Below are 24,397 nucleotides of genomic sequence, written 5' to 3' on the forward strand. Positions count from 1 at the left end.
CAAATGAATTTGCAGATGATATGAGAAGCTCTTAGTCCTTCGAAAATAATGAGAAGTCTGAGTACAGCACTCTGATCCTCTTAACTTGGAAAAATACAGTAAATGAGGTACACTCTTAAGACAGTTTTGCACCTTATTTTTGAAGTGGAACGTACTTTACCATCTTTGGTGCCGATTGAAAAGAAATTCTAGCCTTTATAATGATGCCAAACTATCCCAGCCCTCCCAGAACAGCATAGAAAAGGTCTACAATTTGCTTTCGGGACCAGGTAAATTATGTCTCGTTTTCCTACGATCAAAGCTTTAGAGTGTAGTACATGCGTTACAGATGAGAAAGGTTGCGGTCAAAATCAAAACATCTTATGATGTATAAAGGAGTAGTCAAGTCATTGGTCATGTCCAATGTTGATCACAAGTCAATAGTCAAGTCACTGTCAATCACGTGTCACTTGCTGAGTCACTGTTATATCTAGGTCACTGTTAACCTCAAGTCTCTGGCCATATCACTGATCATGTAACCGTCAAAGTCACTGATGATCTTCTCATTTCACAAGAAGAAACCTCGTAAGTATACAATACTTTAAAATGTCACTTTATTGTTATACAGTTCAAATTCCTTGACTTGAATTTTTCTATGGCAAACAAATTGGATTGTGGAATTTTTGTGATGTACTACATGGAGAAACTTTTGAAAGATGAGCGGATTCCGAAGAAACTCAGCAAGAAAGATATTTTGCAATATAGAGCTCATATAATCAAGACATTAGCAGAACATAGGCACAGTTGGATCTCTGCAAATTTAGAGTTTTAGAAATTTGTTTAGGACTTAAAATGCAAGAGACTGGCCATGTCACTGGCCAATTGTGAACTCCAGCTTACTAAATCAATTAGCTTTTCCTTTCAAAAAAAAAAAAAAATCAATTAGCTTTTTATATTTTTTTATGGTGACACTTATGTTTAGTTTTCCTTAATAAAACATTACTTTTATAGATCTTTTGTAGCAATTCAAGTTTTAGGCATCTTCTGAATTCACCAAGTCACGGTAACTGGCTATGTCAAATTGCATGTCACTGGCTTTAAGAATCAGAATAAAAATGTCATTAAGTGGACTAATTAAACATAAAGTCATAAGCTTATGGACTGTTTTAATATAAGGTCATAAACTTGACTGTTTTAACACAATGAATTACTTTGACCTGATTTATCCATCTATACTATTATTAAGAGAAGAGAGTTTGTCAGCCGAAACATAACATTTTACCAAAATATCCCTTAAATATTAAAAAATATTTAAACTGAAATATTTGAGAAAGACAAAATGATCAATTCACAAATAAAAGAAAAACAAAATAAATTTAACAAAAAAAAAATATATATGCAGCAATTTTCACCACATTCTATGAAATAACTTCATACGTAATTATCCACATCCATAAAGTGTGTTTGGAGTCTAGTCATTTAGTAACCTAAGATGGGAATATTATTATCATTTTGTCAAAAATTTAACCTTGCTTATGTGTGTTTTTGTTCTAATATATGGTTAATTAATCGAATTTACGGTACAGTTTTTTGGATTAGTACCAAAAAGAAAAACACGAACCGATGGAACCGTATTGCTCAACTACACTAGACGCTTGTCGCCTTTAAGAAGAAGAAAGACGAGGATGGTAGAGATCTGTTGCTGAAACCAAAAATGGTACAGAGAGGCTATCACAGACCCAGACCACCATCTCCACACGCCATTAAACTCAACCTAATCCTCATTTTTGCCTTCTTCTTTTTGGTCTTCATCTTCTACACAAGGCAATGGCATCTGCTCGACGATCAGCAAAAGCAACAGCCTTTCTTCGATGAACATTCCCAAACTGACCGGGTATCATCCCCTCGCTTCTTACTTGAATTGGGTTTTTGAATTTTTCTTTATTTGGGTTTGTAATCCGGTGAAGATTGATCCTTTAGGAACTGGGTCATTGTGTTTATGTTTATAGCTTCATTGGGTTGAGGGTAGTGAGTATTTGTGAATTTCTTATTTGATTATGTATTAACTGGGGACAATGAGGAACAAAGTTTCAATCTTTAGTTTCATTTTGTTGTGATTGAAAACTCAAATGAATTCTTTAGGGAGGACCTTGCTATATGTGAGAGAGTCGAAATCGAGGTATTGCCCATTTTAGCTACAATTGGGTGAAACTAGGCTGATGGTATTTGGCAACACTACAGATTAAAACAGGCTGCAAAAGGCACACATTCAAGAATACATTGGACTTCCAATAACATATTTTTAGTGCCACATCAGTAAGGCATTGTTCTCATATGAGTACTGTGCTAAACGCATTACGTACTGCTCTAGAATTTGGAAATCTCTCTATATTATTTTCATTAAGCATGTGTGAGTGTGTTCTCACTAGCTACTGTTTTTCATTTTCCTAATATATGAAGGGTAACTGTTTTTCGTGTTTGTTTCCCCTGGTCCCCAACCCTTTCTTCTCAAACTATAAATTATAATAACGAATATCTCTTTTCTTATGAAATGGTTACTCGCCATTAAATAAGGCTTTCTAGTCAGTTCATTAGCATCTTCTTCCCCTTCCTTGTAGCTAACTACATAATCTTTAAATAACTTCGCCTGTCCTCAACTTTTTGTTTTCTTTCTAAAAACGGCATTAAGTTTCCATTATGCAGATGCCAGATGCAGAACTTTGGGATGCCCCTCCTAGCTATGGTTTACGCTCATGTGTCAAGCCGACTTCTAGATATAAAGGTAAGAATCATAGATGTTTTTTTGCTATATGTTATATCTTTACTGTAGTAATGGATCCTACCCCGTATGTCATGCTGGGAAAGTTAAAACACATTCACAGTACTTATTTCTCTGCGTCTTTATTTCTGCCATGATCATCATGGTACCCCCCCCCCCCCCCCCCCCCCCACACACACACACACAACAGCCATTTTACTGATTAGAGTGAGGTGATTTGGTAATGCAGTAATTTCTTTTCTTGGTTATTTAATCTTAGTACATCACCATTAATCTCTCACACACACACACAAACACAGTCATGTTAGCACATGCATGCAAGATATTCATTTTGGCCTGCATCTTTTGAGTCTTGTGGTGTTTCTTACACTCTTTAGTTAAACCAGATAGTTGCACATGTGTCTGAACATGCATATTCGTGCTATTTGTTTCTTTCTATCTTCTAGTGATTTCTTGTCTAAATACTATATACAATTTCAGCTGCCGCTGGATGGGACCACTACATGACTGTGAGGAGTAATGGAGGACTAAATCAGATGCGAACAGGCGTATGTTACTGAGATCCATATTTTTCATGTTTTATTGTTTGGGCTACAGAATTCTTGGTTATTAGTTGTGTCTACTTGCACTCATAATCACATATCGGTAACTTTTTGACAGAGCTTACATATACATTCCCATTACACAATTTATTGTAATTGCTAGCCTCTATACTCTCTACGGTATCAGTACAAACAATAATTTGCTTAGAAATACTGCAGAAGCTCCCACTGTACACTGACAGAAAAAAAAAATCAGTCTGTATAGACCTATTCCTTTCATGTTACTGCTTCCTCAATATTTTCTCTGCTGCAAACAATGGATTTCTGTCAGTTGTTTCTATTTATTTTTCTTTTTATAAATATTTTTTTTGGTGAATTTATGTAATGGTAAATGGTAATCTTTTGATAGATTGCAGATATGGTGGCTGTGGCACGCATTATGAATGCGACCTTGGTCATTCCTCAATTGGATAAACGTTCATTCTGGCATGACTCGAGGTTGTTACAATTACTCTATTTCCTTCTAACAGTTTTTGAGTGCTTTAGTTTATTATTTAACATTTTAGCATCTCATTCTTTTGACTGAACTTTCTTAGTATGCACAGTACATTTTCAGATATATTTGATGAACTCCACTTCATTGAAACTCTGCAAGAAGATGTCAAGATTGTCAAGGAGCTCCCACAGGAATTGGCAAATGTTCCTCGGGCGAGGAAGCATTTCACATCCTGGGCTAGCACCAGTTACTATGAAGACATGACACAGCTATGGAAAGAATATCAGGTAACTGATATTATGCAGTTCAACACCCTAAACAAAAGTCTGATTCTAGATTGAGCACCTTGCTGCAACTTTTGTCTCAGTGATGTTGGATTAGTTCCTCTGATTCTCCATATTACGATTTAAGCCTTTATAATTATGATTTTTCATTTTAATATTAAGCTTATAATCAATATTGATTTACTTAATCAATCATGCTCTAGAAAAGGCTCATCAACTTAATTGTTTGATTTTTATGGTAATTAACTTCTATTCTTTAGCTCTGACTTGATTTTTCATTCCGGGAAAAAAAAAAAAAAAAAGAGACAGAGGATAAGAAAATGGATTCAGTTATACAAAATTGTAGTTAGTATGGGTCAGTGATACCATACAATGATCATTATCACTGTGCAAGTTCCAAGCTTATATTATTAATTGCACTGCTCCACATATCACAATCATAACATAAAAGGGGAACCATAAAACATACTTATATCAAATTAAAGTTTATCTTATTGAGCAGTTGGCAGTTGCATGGTTTTGATCTATCATGTGCCCTTGTGCGCCAGGCTCCCATCACTAACAGACTTTGCTAAATACATTTATTTAAATGTTAGGTAAAGCAAAATCTGTGGTTTTGTCTGTCTTGAGAAAGCAGTGCTGCCATTCATAAAGTTTGTCATTAACAGCTTGCAAAGGGGTTTTCCCATTTTGTAATTTATGTCTTTGGACATGCTCATATTCAGTGTATAGGAAATGTAGTTGCACTTGCACCTATGTGCTTTGATTCTAAGTTCTTAAATGCTGTTCAGTGACTTAAATATTTCAACTCTATGTTTGCTTCTTAGATACTGATTCAAATTGTTCTAGGTGATTCATGTTGCAAAATCAGATTCTCGACTTGCAAACAATGATCTTCCTCTTGATATCCAGAGGTTGAGATGCCGTGCCTTGTATCAAGCGCTCCGTTTCTCTCCCCCAATTGAGAGCTTTGGAAAGGTTTGAAATTTGAATTGCTTTGTCTTTGATCATTTATCGCCGGCCATTCTTATTAAAAAAATCATTATTGCTAATTTAATTCAGACTTTCCTTATTGAAGTTTACAGTCTACAAGCTAATGAAGCTGTTCGCAATATATGTTAGATTAAGGTTGAGATTGGTCATGAACTCATGATTCATGAGTGCTTTTTAACGTAGGAATGTGCAATTGTCACATTGCGTTCAGAATTTGAGATTGCATTTCAAGCTATAATATAAATCCAGATTGCTATGCAACAAAACACGATGTATATCATCCAACATATATGTTTCCATTCAATATTAATGCATTTAAGAGGTCTCCTATGGGGCTTACTGTTATATTAGGTTCTGAGCATGCATGACGCTGACACCGCAGAAGCTGGTGGAGCGGCTTAGAGCACGTGGGGGAAAATATATTGCTCTTCATTTGAGATATGAGAAAGACATGTTGTCTTTTACTGGTTGTTCTTATGGTTTGACTGATGAGGAATCCGAGGAACTAAGAGTAATGAGGTAATAAACTTTGTCCTTGTGCATGTACATATCTATGCAATTGAGACCAATCAACCCTCTAAAGTCTACATGGCCAGAGTTTGGAAAGATCCCTTTTTGTCGATTCTGGGTCATCACTGTACTTTGTGATTCAGTTGTAGGTTTGATATCTACTTAGAATGTCATAAAGATATTGAGTTTTGCTGAATGACAAATCAGATGGTATTACTTTCTTAGGGTCAATTTATTACCCAGAAAATACTAGTTTTAAATGATTATTTTCTTCTGCATACATTTTCTATGGAGATCTTTGGTAAAACTTATTTGAGTGGGGAAGTGCTTTTCTTGATTGTGCCTAGGTTAACATAAGGGCTGGAAATTATTGAGCGGGAAATGCATTTCTTTATTGGTTAACCCTTTTTCTTGAAAGAACATTTCATCATATAGACAAGTAAATGATTATGTATTTCAGAAAGTTTCATATTTCAATTTAAAACAAACTCCCAGAAAACTTTTCTAAACCAAAATTCACTTTGAATTTTTGGGATGAAGGGTATATGATTCTCAATACCTTCAATATTTTTGGGCAGAGGACTTCATAGCTGTTAATGTTCATCAGACTGATTCCAATTTCTCATTTGAGGAAACATTTGTTTTTGGTTATGGTACTTTTTGTCTTGTTATCATTCTCTAGGTATCTGCTTAAATTTTTAATGTCAATATTTTAGGGAGAACACAAATCACTGGAAAGTTAAAAAGATTAACTCTACTGAGCAGAGACTAGGTGGCTTCTGTCCACTAACTCCCAAGGAGATTGGCATATTTCTTCGAGCTCTCGGTTATCCACCATCATCGTTAATATATATTGCAGCTGGGGAGATCTATGGTGGTAGTACTCGCCTTTTGGAGCTCACATCCCGTTTTCCAAATATAGTTTTCAAGGTTGGTCAGTTTCGTAGTTTTTTTTTTTTGTATTGCCAAAGTAGTTTGATTTGAGGACATTCTAAGGTGCAATTATGAACTGTTCTCGGGTGTGTGACAGGAAACACTTGCGACCCAGGAGGAACTAAAGGCATTTACTAATCATGCATCTCAAACTGCAGCTCTTGATTATGTGATCTCAGTTGAAAGTGATGTGTTTGTCCCATCATATTCTGGTAACATGGCAAGAGCTGTTGAGGGCCAACGCAGATTCTTAGGTCACCGCAAAACGATCACTCCAGATAGGTAGATATCCTTAATAGATGAATATGGTCTCTCTCATTTCTTGCTTTTGTCTTGGTATGTTCCAATATGAAAGTACTTCAAACGTCAATATCCTTCTTTGCTTTTCAGGATCTGTTCAAAACATGCCTGTTTATATACTTATTATTTTTTTTTTTGTGGTTTCTTGGTGAACTTTAGAGGTCCCTAGACTATCATAGGAGACCAGAATCAAATCAACTGATTGTTCTATCAGCCCATTAATACACTAAATTATAAGTTTCTTTGGAGTGGATTCTTTGAGAAGTTCTGTTTCCATAGAGTTTCTTTGCAGGAAGCTGGTATCTGTTGGCATTACCAGAGCAATTTTTTTTCTTGAAAAATTAATCTAAATTTAATTCTTCTGTTACTCTTACTGATGACGGCTCATATATGTTCGCTTGACTTTGTTTCTTATATTGTCAGCTTCTTATTGATCTGTATATGCTAAATCCTGTTGCCTTTCATCAATAGGATTTGTAGTCTCTGAAGCCATTGCTGCATTATATTTTCCTTCCATTCTGTGTTTCGTATCTCGCTTCTGTAGCATATCATCATTGATTATTGTGTTTATGCGTAGGAAAGGACTTGTTGAAGTTTTTGATATGCTGGAAAATGGACAACAAACAGAAGGATCTTCGCTGTCACATATTATACAGACCATGCACAAAAATAGGTAACTATGCTGAAAACATTTTGTTATTATTTCAAGGGATAAAAGGAAGAGTTATAAGAATTGCTAGTCATTAGTGAGTTTGCAAAAGTGGAAACCCAAATGACCAAGCCACTTTGAAGCAAATCGGGAATTTGGGCCAAACATAGTTATTCTGTCATTCATCTCTGTAGAGAGAAAATTTCTAGCAAGTTAGCAGGGAAATATAAAGAATTAAGAACTTTTACCTGATGTTCTCACTCGCACATGCACATGTGCACCAGATAAAATGCAAGTTTTTAAGACAAGTTGTCAAGGAACATGATGGTATACCAAATTGACAGGAAAGGAGCCCCAAGGAGGAGAAGAGGGCCACTGCCAGAAATGAAAGGTCGAGCACGATTGAGAACTGAAGAATCTTTCTATGAAAACCCTTACCCTGAGTGTATATGTGCTTCAAAAAAGCACTTGGGTTGATTAAATATTCAACCTTTTCCATGTAGATTCAGTGTAGAATATATACATAGTCAATATTCATTCTTTTTGTTTTAGAACCTGTACAATATATTCATTGTTGTATACATTTATGCAAAATTTTGTTGAGCCAGACTGAGCCTATGGCAAAATGGTATCACCATTTGGCAATCAAGCTATCTTGATATTCTCCTTTGTGCATAGTCTTGGGTATCTGCTGAATATTAGTTTCTTGACCGTGATGCACTTTTGCCTGAATAGTAGAGGCTCGGAACCTTGTCAAAATGTCCATGAGCCTTTCTGGTGACCAAGTGATGCAATGACTTGAGCATCACTGAGATTAGAGTTGCCTCAAAACAACATTCTTGTTGCAAATATCCGACTATAATTTTATATAAAACTTGATTATTTTCTTCAAAACACTAATCACTACTTCCATTTGGCCGCTACAATTAGATCCAAAACAAAAGGTTCTTGTCAAGTAGTCTGGAATCTCAATCCAACAAACCAATCTCAATCAATGCTTACGGCTCAGAGAGATGCTGGCGTTGGCTAGATACAAATTAAGAACAACATCATTGGCATGAACCTTGGTAATATCACAGAAGAAAAACCAGCAAATTCTTTGACTCGTTCCTAGTGACAATAAACAAACATAGATGCAATCTTGTAAACTTCAGACATCTTGCAGTCATTGTAAATACCAGTCTTGTTCCAGCTTATGCCAATTGTGCGTACTGGAGGCCGGCATAACGACAAGTGAGATGAACTTATAAACACCAGCTTCCCTTTAATTGTCTTCATCTTCATTCAAGCTAGCAACTAAAGCAAGATGGTTCAGCTTCAGCTCTCTCTCCTTTTTGTTGCCGGATTTGCATTCATCTTCCAACAAGTCTATGGTAGGTATTCAAACTATATGGCATTGATTTTTGATTAGAAGAGACATAAATATGCTTTTGTACTGCTTTCTAAGGTACAAAATTAGCTGTTATTTGATCCATCTATTTTGGCTGAATGGATTACCTACCTATCTTCTGTGCTTTCAGGAGGGAAGGTGATGATGGAGTACATTGGAGCCACTGGTGTTTCGGTATCATTTGACGATGTACCAATTAATGATGGAATCGACTTTCATTTCATACTTGGCTTTGCTATTGATGCAGATGAAGCAGGCAACTTCCAAAACGGAAAATTTTCACCATATTGGATACCTGAATTAACCCCAATGTCTGTTGCAGCTATAAAAAAAGTCCACCCTAACGTAAAAGTCATGGTAAGCCTGTCTGGTTGGAGTATAGGCACGAAAACTTTACACTGGTACATCCCAGAAAACTCCGAAAAATGGATAAGTAATGCCGTCTCATCTCTCACTTCCATCATCACCACTTACCATCTTGATGGCATTGACATAGACTACGAAAAGTTCCGCAACAGTTCTAAAACCAATGCTAATTTTGCTTATTGCATTGGCGAGCTTATCACACGTTTGAAAGACCAGGGTGTCATTTCCGTGGCCAGCATTGCACCGTTTTACAGCACAGTTGCGCCTTACATTGCACTCTATCAGGGTTATGGACATGCCATAGACTATGTCAATCACCAGTTCTACACTGACAAGGTAAAGACTCCGAAAGGATATTTGAAGGCCTTCGAGCTACGAGCCAACCAATTTGACAAGACAAAGCTGTTGCCAGCCTATGAAGTGAACGGAAGAGGAATTCAGGGCGATCTTTTCTTTGATGCTTTAAGCCTATTGGAGGAAAATGGATTCCTAATTAATGGGGTGATGATCTTCTCAGCTGATGCTTCTTCTGAGAATAAGTATCACTATGAGAGGAAATCACAGGCTTTCTTGCTCAATTCTACTAGCACATCTGTGTAACATCCATCGATCCATCTGCATGCATCCTTTGGTTTCTTTGTAATGTACAAAGCTTACAATATCAGAAGTTGTGATAGATTGCTTTATCTCTATTATTTTGAACCTCCCTTAATAGGTTCTATATATGGAATAAATTATATCTTCTACAATAAAGGTAGCAAGGCAATTATCAGAAAGGTCTAAGCATTATCATGATTTTCAAACTGTACGTAGAACCTATCCAACCAAAATGACATGCTGTCATTTAAGTTTTAAGAGCTTAACAGAAAAGGAGTTGCTAACAAGCAGAAATTGATATGTTCCTCTTCCACAAGGTGCTGTATTTTGAGTTCTTGGAGTACAAGCAAAACATAGATTTCCTACATAACCATCTTTTCTAATACAAATCGCATGTTTTAATAAATTTAGGTCTAGGGATCGGGACATCAAAATTAATGTAGTATTATTACAACTAACAGCAACCTGGAGACACGTCAAACTAGAGTTACTAATCCTGGAATAGCAGTTAAGCACTTAAGCTCAACAACTGGGAAGTCAACCAGCACCAGAGCCCCCGAAAAAGCAGCGCCAACTCTAAAATTCAAAGTTGAATATACTAATAAGCTAGCTATCTAATAGCTACATACTCATATGTTTTGATTCATCTGATGATATTGTTATGCGTGAATTGGATGTTCTATATATGATCGATCTGTGGCTGGTTGAAATCAAAAATAATATGTGCATGCATATACATATATATAGACTGACATGTATGCAATTCTGATTCAATGCACAATGGATCGAGACTCCGCCCCCACCGCCGCGCGAGTTCCAACATGAGTGGAAGGATTTCATGGAGACGTTCAATGTCACCAAATGGCCGTTGGTCTTGTTGTTCCCCAAGATTGATGTCGACCCCGTCGATGGCTTTATCAGCGAGCACGAGTTAACTCAGTGGATCTTGGTAGGAAAACAACCAGCCCAACGCAAGCATAGCATATCAGATCCCAACCAGAGAAGCAAGAGATTGCCCCAAACCAAATTTCAGAACCAACAGACCACCACGCAAGAACTTGCCAGGTAAAAAGGGAACCAAAGAAAATTGAAAAAAAAAAAAAAAAAAAAAAAACAGAGAGACCGAGATGAGCAGCAGCTATAACACCGTCGTGCCCATGTTGGACTAACGATATGATGCCGAAATCAGAGTTCCGATTACTGGGCGAATTTTCATTTAAACTTAAACTGTTTCATTTAAACTTAAACTGAAGGTTGAAGAAGATGTGCATCTGAGATATGAAGAATCTGAAATTTCATGAGTGGGGAAAGGATCGAGTGAAGGGAGAGAGACGAAAGAAAGAGCAGCAAAGGAAATCAAGAGATAGAACCGAACAGAGGAGGGTTGGGACATCTGAAATTTAATAATCAGGGAGATTTGGAAGATGAGATTGGGGCAGAGAAGAAAAAAAAACAGAACAAAGGAAATCCTCTTCAGACGGACCGGGAGAGAGAGAGAGGGAGAGAGAAGATGATGTATGTGGGACCCGCATCAAAATTGAGTTTGTTGGCTAGCTGACACGTCATTCACCCGCATTTTTACTACTTCACGGATATCCTCTTCAATCCTTGCTCTGTGTGTGTCTATATATATATATATATATATATATCTATTGAGGCCCGATCAGGAGCGGACGTTCGCACTAGCGGACGTTCGCACTTTCGCTAAAGTGCGGACGTCGATGCAGCAGGCGGCGGCGGCGCGGGGCTGGCCGGAGGCGTCCCAGACCTCTTCTGGGCGGCGTTCAAGGTCGGAGGAAGTCGGGCTTGCCGGTTTCTGGGCAGCCACCTCACCTGCAGTTGCAGGTTCTGTGCAGCACCGCAGAACCGGCGACTCCACCGGACCGCAGACCCCTCCGCACGCCCCCCAGCATCCCTCCGGCAAGCCGCGTCGCGCCGTCGCCGCTCGATCAAGGTCGGAGGAGCGACGTCCGCACTTTTTCTGGGTTGCGGACGTCCGCTCTCGAACGGCTCCGTATATCTGTTTTACTACAAGGTATCCAAAATGATCATCCCCATCACTATTTTAGCTCGCCAGATTCCTGATCAGTCAAACCATAGGATTACTACAGATATGTTGACGATACCATGAGGATAGGAAGGGATGACAAAGGCGCGACATTAATATTTTCACGTTAGAGAGACCAGATATTTAAGCCTTAAGGTTGTAAAACAACAAAGACTGATTTGCTGGAGAGATATCTTGCTCTATTGATCAGTATAACATATATACAAGAATACAGCTTGATTCTAGGATACAAAAAGGAAAACTATTCTAGCCCTATTAATGCCTAATAACATAGAATCAATGTGATGATACAGAGTGAATGTGTTAAATGTTGACAGCTATACCAAGCTAATTTTGCTCTACTTTCCAACACTCCCCCTCAAGTTGGAGAGTGGATATCCTGCACACCCAACTTGCGAATCATAAGCTCGAAGTCCTCCTTGCCAAGAGCTTTAGTCAGAACATCAGCCAGTTGATTTCCAGAACTCACAAACCGTGTCTCCACTGAACCATCTTGGATTTTATCCTTGATATAGTGACAATCCATTTATATATGCCTTGTACGTTCATGAAACACTGGATTTGCTGCTATATGTAAAGCAACCTTGTTGTCACAATAGAGCAATGCCGTTTCCTGGTGTAAAATCCCCAAGTCTTGAAGCAAATAACGTAACCAAGTCAATTCACAGCACGCTCCTGTCATAGCACGATACTCTGCTTCAGCTGAAGAAAGAGAGACTGTTTTCTGGCGTTTTGACCTCCATGAAATTAAAGAAGGCCCTAGGAACATACAATACCCTGTAGTAGACCTTCTTGTAAGTGGACATCCTGCCCAATCTGAGTCACAAAAAGCTCGTAGCCGAAGATCACTATTTGAGGAAAAGAACAAGCCTTGACTAGGAGCTGACTTGAGGTAGCGTACCACTCGCAAAGCTGTCTCCTAATGAGCTTTTCGAGGCTGATGCATAAACCTGCTTAATATATGAACATGATATGTAATATCTGGCCTTGACACTATGAGATAAATCAATCTTCCAACCAAACACCTATACTTTTCTGGATCTTTGAGTAACTCAGTCTTATCTGACAACTTTAATCCACGTTCCATGGGTGTGTCAACAGGGGCAGCACCCAATAATCCTGCATCTTTTATAATTTCTACCGCATACTTGCGCTGACAAATAAATATCCCTTTCTTAGATGCTGAAACCTCAATGCGAAGAAAATACTTTAAACTGCCAAGATCTTTCAAACGGAATGTTTTATGCAAAAATTTCTTGACATCAGCTATACTCACAGGATCATTGCCAGTAATTAATATGTCATCAACATATATCAATAAGACTGTAAAAGACTTGCCTTGCCTCCTGGTAAAAAGAGAGTAGTATGCTCTAGATTGCACAAAACAGACCGAATAACTTCTGAAAACCTAGAAAACCACTGCCTTGAAGCCTGTTTCAGACCGTACAAGGATTTATGCAACCGACAAACCAAATGCTCCTCCCTCTATCTCTGGAGCCCAGGCGGTGGAGACATAATTTGCCAATGGATACCGCGTACCTTTGGTAGGACCTGGCGGGAAGGAGGGCGATTGGTAAGTGCAAGCATTGAATTGAGGCTTGGAGAAGTCGATATCGGCGAATCGAGCCAGCGGCGCAGTGGAGCGGGTGGAGCGACGGAGCGGTGGGGGGTCTGGAATAGGGTCGGGTGAAGGCGAGGGAGGAGGAGACGGAGAAGATGGTGGGGATGGTGATCATCCTGGCACCGGGGACGACAGGGGGGTAGGAACAGGGGTGGAGAAGGACGAGGGGTGGTGGGGCAGGCGGCTTGGGTCGGCGGGAATACTGACGAAGGGGTGCTGGGGGCGGGATGGGAGGAGGCGGAGGTGGTAAAGAGAGAGAGCCAAGAGCGGCGTCTGGGGACGGACGGGCAGGGTGAGAAGAAGAAGGAGGCGTGGGAGGGACCTGGGAATCAAAACTAAAATAAAAAAGGGAATTAGTAAGAAGTGGAATTGGGCCTGGGTCATGGGCTAACGGGGCAGAAGGAAGAGTGGACTGAGTGGAGGCATAAGGAAGGACATCTTCATGAAATCTAACATCTCGACTTGTAAAAATTTTCTGAGTCGATAAGTTAAACAGTTTGAAGGCTTTTTGTCCCACCGGGTAACCAATGAAAATGGAAGGAATTGCTCGGGTGTCAAATTTATGAGTGGGATGCACATTAGTGCCATAAGCTAGGCGTCCAAAAACCCGAAGATGAGAAATAGAAGGCGGGTGTGAGTAAAGAAGCTCAAAAGGAGTTTTGTAAGAAAGGATGGGTGAGGGCAACCGATTGATGATGTGGACAGCTGTGAGAACACACTCTCCCCAAAATTGGGAAGGAAGATGAGCCTGAAATTTTAAAGCACGAGCCACCGGGATAATATGGCGATGCTTGCGCTCCACAACCCCATTTTGTTGAGGCGTGTAACACAAGAATGTTGGAAAACAACGCCATTATCTTGAAAAAAAAGAGCGAAGTGAAATAAATTCACTGCCATTGTCACTTAGGAAAGTTTTAATGCGAGAGTCAAATTGAGTGAGAATGTGGGCAAAAAAACGCTTCAAAAGTGGCTGTGTTTCATCTTTGTGCCGCATTAAGAAAACCCATGTAAATCGGGTGAAGTCATCCACAATAGTAAGGAAATAAAAAGCACCAGAAAGAGAAGGGTGTCGATAACGACCCCAAATATCACAATGAATTATTTCAAATGGTCGTGTAGAAGGAATAGAACTAGAACTGAATGGTAATCGACTCTGCTTAGCCAAGGGACATACATGGCAATTATTATGTGGCTGAATGGAAAAATGCAAGAAATTCTTTGCTATGTGACTTAAACAAGGAGATGAGACATGACCCAAGCGATTATGCCAAAGATTGGTAGAGGAAATGGCAAGGTTGCAAGATGATTGGGAAGGAGTGGTAATGGAAGGCCTGGTTCGTTCCGTCGCTAGTGCCACCAAATAGTATAGCCCATCACGTTCTTTACCCAAACCAATCGTCCTCTTCGTAGCCAGATCCTGCAAAACACACCAATGAGGATAGAACGTTACTGAACAATTTAGACCTCTTGTCAAGCGGCTGACCGACATTAAATCAACTTTGAACTTTGGCACAACAACACATTATGTATATAATATACGGTACTCAGAGGCAAAGAACCTGTGGCTTCAATATGCACCTTTTCTCCACTAGGTAGCAAAACAGGTGGTAATGCACAATTTTTATTTTTATTCAACAATTTAGAGCACGGTAGCTTGTGATCTTGTCATGGGCTACCAGTTCGCTTCAACTTCAGTTGGAGACCCGTATGGTCCGGTCTGGAGGGCTCTTTGGAAGGCAAAAGTCCCCAGTAAGGTTGCTATCTTTGGATGGCGGGCAATGCAGAACCTCCTTCCTACTCGAGCTGCTCTGTCGACCAAAGGGTATTCGGGGGATCTGCATTGTGTTGTCTGCTCCAATGCTATTGAATCAGTGGAGCATTTGTTCTGCCAGTGTCCCTTCTCTACAGAGATCCTAGGTGCTCCTCCGTTCCATCTTCAGTCTTCATCTGCCACTTGGAAGGACTGGTTCCTGGAGAGAGCTACTTCTATGCCTCCCGAGCTTTTTGATCAACTTCTTGTTCTGATGTGGAGTATCTGGAGGAATCGGAATGAGAAGCTGTGGAGGGATCGGACTCAAACAGGGTTGGGGGTTTGCGGCCTCTGCAATGGCCTGGTTTGAGGAGTATTCCCGAGTCCACAACCAAAAAGATGTGAAGTTGCGATGAAGAAGAAAACCGGAGAAAGGCTATGGAAGAAGAAAGCCAGAGGAAGGCTGTGGAAAAAGAAAGCAAGAGCGAGAACACCTTCGCCAAGGCACTTCCAAGATCGAGACTTGAATTACTATGAGATTGCTCGGAGTATCATCAATGAGCATTAAGGAGGAGTGTAAAAACAGTAATACTCATTGGAGTGTTCTAAACTGTTCTCAAATTACCTAGATTAGTCTAGGAACTTATGGATTGATCTAGACAATGTCTAGAATTATCTATAAGTGAAGAGATTAGCAATTAATCACATGTTGAGTCGGTGGTGTTGTCAACTTGTCATGGTGTAATTAATCTTCTAGTAAGTTGTAGTGTTGTCCATTAATGTGTGGTTATTAATTAACCACATGAGGAAAGTCGGTGAACCAAGTCGGTTGACTTGGCCTATGTATATGTACTAAGCTTTATGCAATTAATCAATCAATGAACCATCAATTATCAAAAACTCCTCTGTTCTAATACAAAACACCTCCTCTGTTTTAACTACTCAACCATCTCCTCTAACTCCTTCTCCCAAACTCTTGCTCCCAAAACTAAAGTTCTAAACACATTGTCCTAGCCCACTACTCCTAAAGTTTCCGCACCAAATTTCAACAGTGGTTTCAAAGCCACAAATTCTAACAGTAAGCCACAACCTGCACTGGTCATAGAGATTTTCAAAAAAGAAGTCGAGGTCGACATCAATGCCATCATCATCGATCGTAAAACTGGGCCGGAAAATGACAGGTTGCATCAAATCCATCTCCACCCTAATCCGGATACGTCCAGCATCAAATTCAATGGTATCTTTCTGCAGAAACCGTCCCAAAGCACTGCCTATAAGTCTAAGGCATCGATCAGTATGGAAATCTAGAGGGAGGCCCCTGACTTTGATCCAGAATGCCAAAGTATTCAACGGAACATCTTTTATAGCTCTTACGCCGTCAAATGGAGCCAACACCACAGGAGCACTCCGTCAAAGGATTTATAGTCAAAGCTAATCTCAAATTCTCAATTTCTTGTTGGCTACTGTATGTATTCCTTAAGAAAAGAACACGCAGACCAAATAGCCAATCACACCAAGAGGTGTAATTTAGTTAGGCCTACCTCCATATTTATCTCGTTCTGTTTTGAACTCCTTTGATCAATTAATGAAATCATTCTGCTGATCTGGTGGACATATGAAGTGGTATATATATATTTTTTGCTCTGGACTCCAAACTTTAATCGAAAAACGACGACCACTTACTCTTGGGAGTTCATCGAATTGGACCTCTAAGAGAATTTTGGTCTCAACATCATGCCTGGAGCAGGAGGAGGAGGATTAGTGTGCAAGTAGACAACTTCCCTCATCGTAGGTCTTGCAGAGCTGTGATTCTCAACGAACATCATTGCTATCTTAAACACATGCTCGACACCTGCCAATGGGAACCTACTGAGCCTGGAGTCCACAACTGCAAGTACAGATGATGCAGTGGATGACCGAGGGATTTTTGATGTGGTTTTCCTTGCCCAACTTACCATCACAAAAAACACAGCCAAAGTGGTTCAGCATTATAAATGAATCCTTACATGCATGTCATGCGAATTTATGAATGTAATATAGCTTGCTGCACTTTAATTAATTACAGTATTTCCTCAAATAACTGTCTGAAACTATGAAATATCAAAAGGATAAAAACATATAAGTCAATTCAAACTGTGGTTTTTCTCAAACACTTAGTTGAAAGTGAAAACAACTGAACTATCTTCGTTACTAATCAACTAGAGGACTGGACATCTTCTTGTGTCGATCGTATAGAAAATTGAAGTGTGAAGGACTGACTTCTTCACTACAGAGCATTCGGAGGACTGGACATCTCCATAATCGACAAGCTTAATTATGCTTAATTATTTACTTGGCAACTGAATGTTGGAGGATAGGACTTCTCACAATCAATATAAGGAGGACTGATACTGCTTTTCTAGCAACAGAGAAATGGAGGACTGAACATCTCCTATTACTAATCCGACATAGAAGGACAGAACATCTTGTTCAACTTTAACAACATAACATTTTTGCTACCATTATGCTAGTACAGCATATTGTAATTCAACCATTTCGAGCAAGCATGCCAATTATGCACAAAAAGTCCAAAACTGTAATGGATATAGCAAGTTAGCAACACAACTCATAATTTTCGTAAGATGTACTCGAATGAGTTTGTAAGGCAGAATGGTTTGAAAGTGGGAGATGTTTGTGTCTTTGACCTGATTAAGCAGACAAATGATGTTGTGATCAAAGTTTCCTTTTTCAGATGTTGACTTGTGTGTAAGTTAAGACATATTAACCAGTGATTTAGTAACTCTGTGATGTTTTTGCATATTTGGTACACCTAAAAACGAGAATGGAACTTTCATTTGGTATGCAGTTTTAGACTGCAAAGATTTCGCTGTGGTATCTTTAGCTTCTGAGTTGGGAACAACATACATGCAAGTGTCCAGTCTGCTATTCTATGTGCATGTACTGTTTACTTTCATTTATTATGTCTTGGCTTAAAGCAGTTTTCTGCAAGATTCTTCTCTCAATTATTTAGGCTTCAGGATGAATCGATCCATACATTCTCTGATCTCATGTATGACCTGGGGTTGATGGAAGCGACACTCTCTCCCTAGTTTCTTTCTGATCCCATGAGTGTTCAGATGGAAGGTTAATTGGCATTCCTCCTCTTTTATAACTTTTGACTTTTTTCTTCAAAAGTTAATTTTCTGTTGTGTCTCCACTAGTAAATGTTGTGAATTAATTTACTGGTCCTTGTATTGAAAAAAACATAAATTTTGCTTTTCATCTTTCCAGTTAGTCTCTCCACTTATGAAGGTTTGGATTTTTCTTCATTTTCTTTGTCATTTCTGTCACATTGTTATCAGACTCCAGTAGTTTGATAGTTGGAAAGACAAATTAAGGAAATGTTTAAGATTTAAGATCTGACTAGCATCTTGCTTTTTAGTAACAAAGGGGAATCTATGACATTCGGACTATGATGATCAGGTTCACGAGGTCAACAAAAACATAGACTGCATGCATCTTACTGCATTTTAATTTGGGTCAACTTTAATCAGTCTCTCTTTAACTAAACTTTTACCTTTAATTTTTTTCTAATGTCTCCCATTAGGCCTTTTAACTTCTTTACTATGTTTGCTAGATACTCCACCTTTGAAGCTTCCTACGAGAGTTCGATTTACTCAATTTCAAAACGTTATTAATCAAGTACTTTATGTCTAACTTTTTCTTTTCCGTAAAATTTCTCTGACCAATATAATAGCTAATGACCCGTAATGTGATTGACTAGTGAGTATCACGAAAACAAAAAAGAAATCCCCAAGTAGAACGGGGCCTATATATACAACTAGTTCAAAAACTAGGGAGTCCACAATCCTTTACTAGAAATCTAGGATCTATAACCTGCCCTCCTACAATTCCAATTACAGAGCGAACCAGGTGCCCTACTGATACTGTAACAAAAGGATGGTACTGGTAGGCTCCCCTTTTTGGCATAATCTCCTCCACGTTTCTTTCATTTTCCTTCTCCTTCCACAATGTTGTTTCTGCGTTGGTGACCTTGACGCACTGTTGATGCTCAAGAAAGCCATGATTGGCCCCAAAGGTTCAGGGCTAGAGAACTGGGATCCCTCTTCTCATTACTACTGCTCCTTCTCTGGAGTTTCATGTGACCACCAATCACGAGTTGTTGCTCTCAACGTGTCCGGTTTGCCTCTGTTTGGGTCGATTCCAGCAGAGATTGGGCTTCTGAACAAACTCGTCAACCTCACCATTGCCGACAACAACTTCACAGGGAAGCTTCCTCTTGAGATGGCCAACCTGACTTGTTTAAAGCTCTTGAACATCTCCAACAACTTGTTCGTTGGAAAATTTCCCGGAGAAATGACGCTCAGAATGACAGAGCTTGAGGTTCTTGACGCCTATAATAACAACTACAATGGCCCACTTCCGGTAGAGCTCGTCAATCTCAAAAAGCTCAAATATCTGCATCTTGGCGGGAACTACTTCAGGGGAGAAATTCCGAATAGTTATTCAGAGATTCAAAGCTTGGAGTATCTGGGCCTCAACGGTATCGGGCTCGACGGAAAGTTCCCTTCCAGCTTGGCTCGGCTAAAGAATATGAAAGAATTGTACGTTGGTTACTACAATACTTATAGCGGTGGAATTCCAACTGAGTTGGGAACGATGCAGTCCTTGCAAGTGCTTGACATGACCAGCTGTAACCTCACCGGCAAGATTCCCGTCAATCTAGGCTTTTTGAAGAACCTACGCAAGTTGAGTTGTTTCTAAATATTAACCAATTCAGTGGTTATATACCTCCAGAATTTTCAGGTATGGTGAGTCTGACGGACTTGGATCTCTCTATTAACGAACTCACCGGAGAAATACCAGAAAGTCTCTCAGAGCTCAAGAACCTTATCCTACTCAACCTGTATAAAAACAATCTTTACGGCCCCATACCCAACTTCATCGGCGATCTTTCTCATCTGGAGGTGCTTCAAGTTTGGGAGAATAACTTCACATTTGAACTACCTGAGAGTCTTGGCCGGAATGGAAGGCTCAAAGACCTCGATGTAACCGGTAACCACCTCACCGGGTTGATTCCTCGAGATTTGTGCAAAGGAGGGAGGTTGAGGGCGTTGATTCTGATGGATAATCACTTCTTTGGGCCGATTCCGGAGGCATTGGGTCGGTGCAAGTCACTGGTCAAAATCAGATTGGAGAAAAACACACTCAACGGGACTATTCCTGCCGGAATCTTCAGCTTACCTCATGTGAACATAATTGAGATCAATGATAATTACTTGTCCGGAGAACTCCCGATGCAGCTGTCTGGTACCTCACTCGGAATCCTCACTCTTTCTGGTAATCAAATTTCTGGAAGAATCCCATCTACCATTGGAAATCTCCGGAATTTACAAATTCTTTCACTAGATATGAACAGATTCTCTGGGCCAGTACCAGAGGAAATCTTCAGTTTACAATTGCTAGTGAAACTCAACATCAGCACCAACAATTTTGGTAGTGAAATTCCGGCTTCAATCTCTGGTTATTCCTCTCTAACGTTCCTAGATTTTAGTCAAAACACTTTAGTTGGGGAAATCCCAAGAGGGATAGGCAAAGTGAATGCAATTGAGTTTCTTAATTTCTCAAGGAACAAGCTAACAGGTCCAATACCTGTGGAATTCATATACATGAGGAGCCTCACAAATTTGGATCTCTCCTATAACAATTTCACTGGTAGGCTCCCAACCGGAGGTCAGTTTTTAGTGTTCAACAACGCTTCATTTGCTGGAAATCCCAATCTTTGTTCGCCGGGAAAGGTGTTATGCAGCTCTGATAACCACCCACGACCTCGAGACCATAAAGTCATCACCGTAGGACTGACCGGAGCTCTGCTAACTTTGCTACTCATGCTGCTTCTTATATATGTGGTTATCAGGGTTTATAGGACGAGGAAGATCAGAATGATAGAGAAATGTGGCTCTTGGAAGCTAACAGTTTTCCAAGTACAGCTCGATCTCAACATAGAGGACATTCTCCAGTGTCTAAACGCAGAGAACATTATCGGCAGGGGTGGTGCTGGAGTTGTCTACCGGGGGACAATGCCAAATGGTGGTGATATTGCAATCAAACAGCTGCAGAGGGATCAGGGATTTTCAGCTGAAATTAAAACATTGGGACAAATCAAGCACCGAAATATAGTGCGGCTGTTGGGGTACATGTCGAACAAGGACACGAATTTGTTGCTGTACGAGTACATGCCTAATGGTAGCTTGGGACAATTTTTGCGTGGGCCTAATGGAGGGCATTTGGAGTGGGAAATCAGGTACAAGATTGCTGTGGAAGCTGCCAAGGGATTGTGTTATCTCCACCATGACTGTTCGCCTCTGATTATACACAGGGATGTAAAGTCCCATAACATCTTGCTGGACTCTAACTTTGAAGCTCATGTTGCTGACTTTGGGCTTGCCAAGTACTTTCAAGGACCAACAGATTGCATGTCTTCGCTTGCTGGTACCTTTGGTTACATTGCCCCAGGTGCGTAATTTCAATTATCTAGGCCAATGTCACAAACACTACCATATAGTCATCATTTATATCTTACTCTTTTGAAAATGATATATAAAGTAACAAACCAACCATGTAATTAGGATTCAATTATAATGCTGAATCTCTTTTTGTTGTGATGGTATGATCGAACAGAGTACGGTTGCACACTACAAGTGGATGAGAAAATCGATGTGTACAGCTTTGGTGTGGTTCTGCTGGAACTAGTAACAGGGAGGAAACCAGTGGTGGAACTAGTCGAAGAAGCTGTGAACCTAGTAACTTGGGTAAGGAAAACCACATCAGAAATCCCTCAGTCATCCAACGCATCATCTGTACTTGCAGTTGTGGACTCTAGGCTCAGTGAGCTCCCATTGGCAGGTGTCGAGCATATGTTCAAGATAGCGATGATGTGCGTCAAGAATCACAGCTCTTCAAGACCTACAATGAGGGAAGTTGTCTACTTGCTCACTAATCCTCCTTCTGTTCCAGGCATGACAAACCCTTAGAGATGTTGTGCGCTATGCACATTACGTGTATTGAATAAAAGATGTTAGTGCAGATATACCCTGCAGTACGTTGAAGTCTCTATAATAAGAGTCCAAGGCTAGCAAGCAGTTGAAATATTGCTTTGTTTTTCATCTTCTACTTCCTTCTAGAAGGGCTGCTAGCATATTTACAATTACGAGCAAGATTTTTCATAGATATGAAACCAAGTCATTCCTCATAAAAGCACATATTGCTTGCTTACTTTGATCACCTTTGTTATTTCTCAGCAAAAGATTCCTGCTGAAATAAACTATATGATTTCATTTATATAATTAGAAAAACTGTCAACTGCAGCAATGAATGAACCCTCCAATAATTATGAAAATTGGCCTTGAAGTGTATAACAAAGAACCGAACCTTAAGGCTGAAATCAAATTTTCTTCTGATCCCTCAAATTTCTTCACTACAAAGCATACGGCGGACTGAAGATCTCCATAATCAACATAAAGGAGGACTCATGAGATCTTCTCCTATATAACAAAGGATGGACTGCTTTTTGGCAACAGAGAAATGGAGGACTGAACATCTCCTATTACTAATCTGACTTGGAAGGACTGAACATCTTCTCATTCAGCTTTAACAACATAACAGTTTTACCAACAATAAACCATGAACTGATCGAATCTATTTCGTTAACAATTATGCAAGTACAGCATGTTGTAATTCAACCAGTCAATCAAGTGCCATAATGATGCAGCGCATAATAGATTGTGGTAAAGTACTACAACTCTGATGGATCACCATATGTCATAATACCACATGTAGCTAAATTTCTTCGGATAAAGCTCAAAAAGATAACCTAGAAATGCTTATTATGTGCAAAATTATACACAAACCATGTAGAACACAGAGAATCACCATAAGATGTACTCGATATAGCAATACAACTCATATTCTTCATCAAAACAGAATTTGATAGTGCATACCAAATGTTCGATGAAATGCATAGAGTAATAAAAGAATTCTTATTTTGGAATAAAATAATACATTGTAAAAGAAAAACAAAACATGGCCTTCAACTCTATTTCCATCTTTTGTAATTTTTCTAATAAATGTGCGTCTAGAGATGTAAATAGAGTTGCTTGCTACCAATATTATTAAGCTCCAACTCGTTTTCAGTTAAATTTGCGTACCTTAGAGCAACTCCAACAGATTCCCTATATTTTAATTTTTTTCTATTTTAGGGAAAAATAAGTCTCTTTTGCTCCAACAGATTCCCTATAACTATTCCTATTTTAGGGAAAGTGAGGAAAGAGAAAACCAAATTCCCTATATTTACAGCAAACTCTAAAATTTTAAGGAATAATATGGAGATTTTATAGATTGTTGTAAAATAGGGAATCTGTTGAAGTTAGAGAAGAAAAAGATACTAAAGTTTTGATTTTTGCTTCCCTATAATACAGAAATTATAGGGAAGCTGTTGGAGTTGCTCTTACTTTACTTCAAGATGAGAATAATACTCCCTTTAATCGGACTTTTACCTTACCAATATTAAAATGTTTTTCTGGCTGATATGTCATTGTAAATTGCTCACTAATGTAGAAAGAGTCAAATGCAGAATGTCCACTGATTCTTCTTGCCCTCTCCACCATAACTTTCCTTATTGATCATTTGTTAAGAGATTGTCCTCATGCTTTCTCATTTGTTTGGAGTAGGGGTCGTCAACGTGCCGCGTCGGCCTTACAATATTTTGACATATAACGGGCCGGGCCGAGCTTCATTATAAATTTCAAGATCCAAGCTCGTCCATAAAAATCGGGCCTTGCTGGCTTTTTTTTAGCCGGGCTGGGTAGCCCTCGTTTTTTTTGGTCGGGCCGGGCCTATTCTCTAATTCCAAATAATAAATAATTTAATCTATATTTAACTTTTTACCTAAGTAATAAGTTAATTAGGGTTCTTGAAGTATAGCGGCAGTATTTAATTTCGGAGAAGAACATGCGCATGTGCGCACGCACGCACAAACAAACACATATATATGTATGCATGTATTGTCTAATATATTATATATTAGACAATGCCCACACACACACACACACACACACACATACATATATACAGGGCCCTTC

General features: G+C 39.3%; 2 protein-coding genes and 1 pseudogene across 6 annotated transcripts; all 3 read left to right on the top strand.

Annotated features, from left to right (window-relative positions):
• The first annotated feature begins 1,573 nt into the window (after window positions 1–1,573).
• Window positions 1,574–8,140, top strand: LOC133724548 (O-fucosyltransferase 38). Of its 5 annotated transcripts, none has more exons than XR_009853755.1 (11): window positions 1,574–1,873; window positions 2,683–2,761; window positions 3,239–3,306; window positions 3,710–3,798; window positions 3,897–4,083; window positions 4,930–5,058; window positions 5,456–5,592; window positions 6,300–6,513; window positions 6,614–6,798; window positions 7,399–7,489; window positions 7,810–7,867. XR_009853755.1 is itself a non-coding variant. In XM_062151307.1 (11 exons), the coding sequence occupies exons 1-11, from the start codon at window positions 1,694–1,696 to the stop codon at window positions 7,940–7,942; spliced, it is 1,497 nt and encodes a 498-aa protein (XP_062007291.1). In that variant the 5' UTR covers window positions 1,574–1,693; the 3' UTR covers window positions 7,943–8,140. The 5 variants fall into 5 exon arrangements, 3 of the variants coding, with proteins under 3 accessions (XP_062007291.1, XP_062007293.1, XP_062007292.1); XR_009853756.1 differs by lacking the exon at window positions 7,810–7,867 and adding an exon at window positions 7,750–7,768; XM_062151307.1 differs by having other exon boundaries at window positions 7,394–7,489; window positions 7,810–8,140.
• A 247-nt stretch (window positions 8,141–8,387) lies between these two features.
• On the top strand, window positions 8,388–9,907 carry LOC133724549 (chitinase 2-like). Its single transcript, XM_062151310.1, has 2 exons — window positions 8,388–8,838; window positions 8,986–9,907. The coding sequence occupies exons 1-2, from the start codon at window positions 8,772–8,774 to the stop codon at window positions 9,819–9,821; spliced, it is 903 nt and encodes a 300-aa protein (XP_062007294.1). The 5' UTR covers window positions 8,388–8,771; the 3' UTR covers window positions 9,822–9,907.
• Window positions 9,908–19,084: 9,177 nt separating this feature from the next.
• On the top strand, window positions 19,085–22,520 carry LOC133734740 (receptor protein kinase CLAVATA1-like; annotated as a pseudogene).
• The last annotated feature ends 1,877 nt before the right edge of the window (window positions 22,521–24,397 follow it).

This window comes from Rosa rugosa, chromosome 1, assembly GCF_958449725.1.
Source record: "Rosa rugosa chromosome 1, drRosRugo1.1, whole genome shotgun sequence".
In the NCBI taxonomy this organism is placed as follows: Eukaryota; Viridiplantae; Streptophyta; class Magnoliopsida; order Rosales; family Rosaceae; genus Rosa; species Rosa rugosa.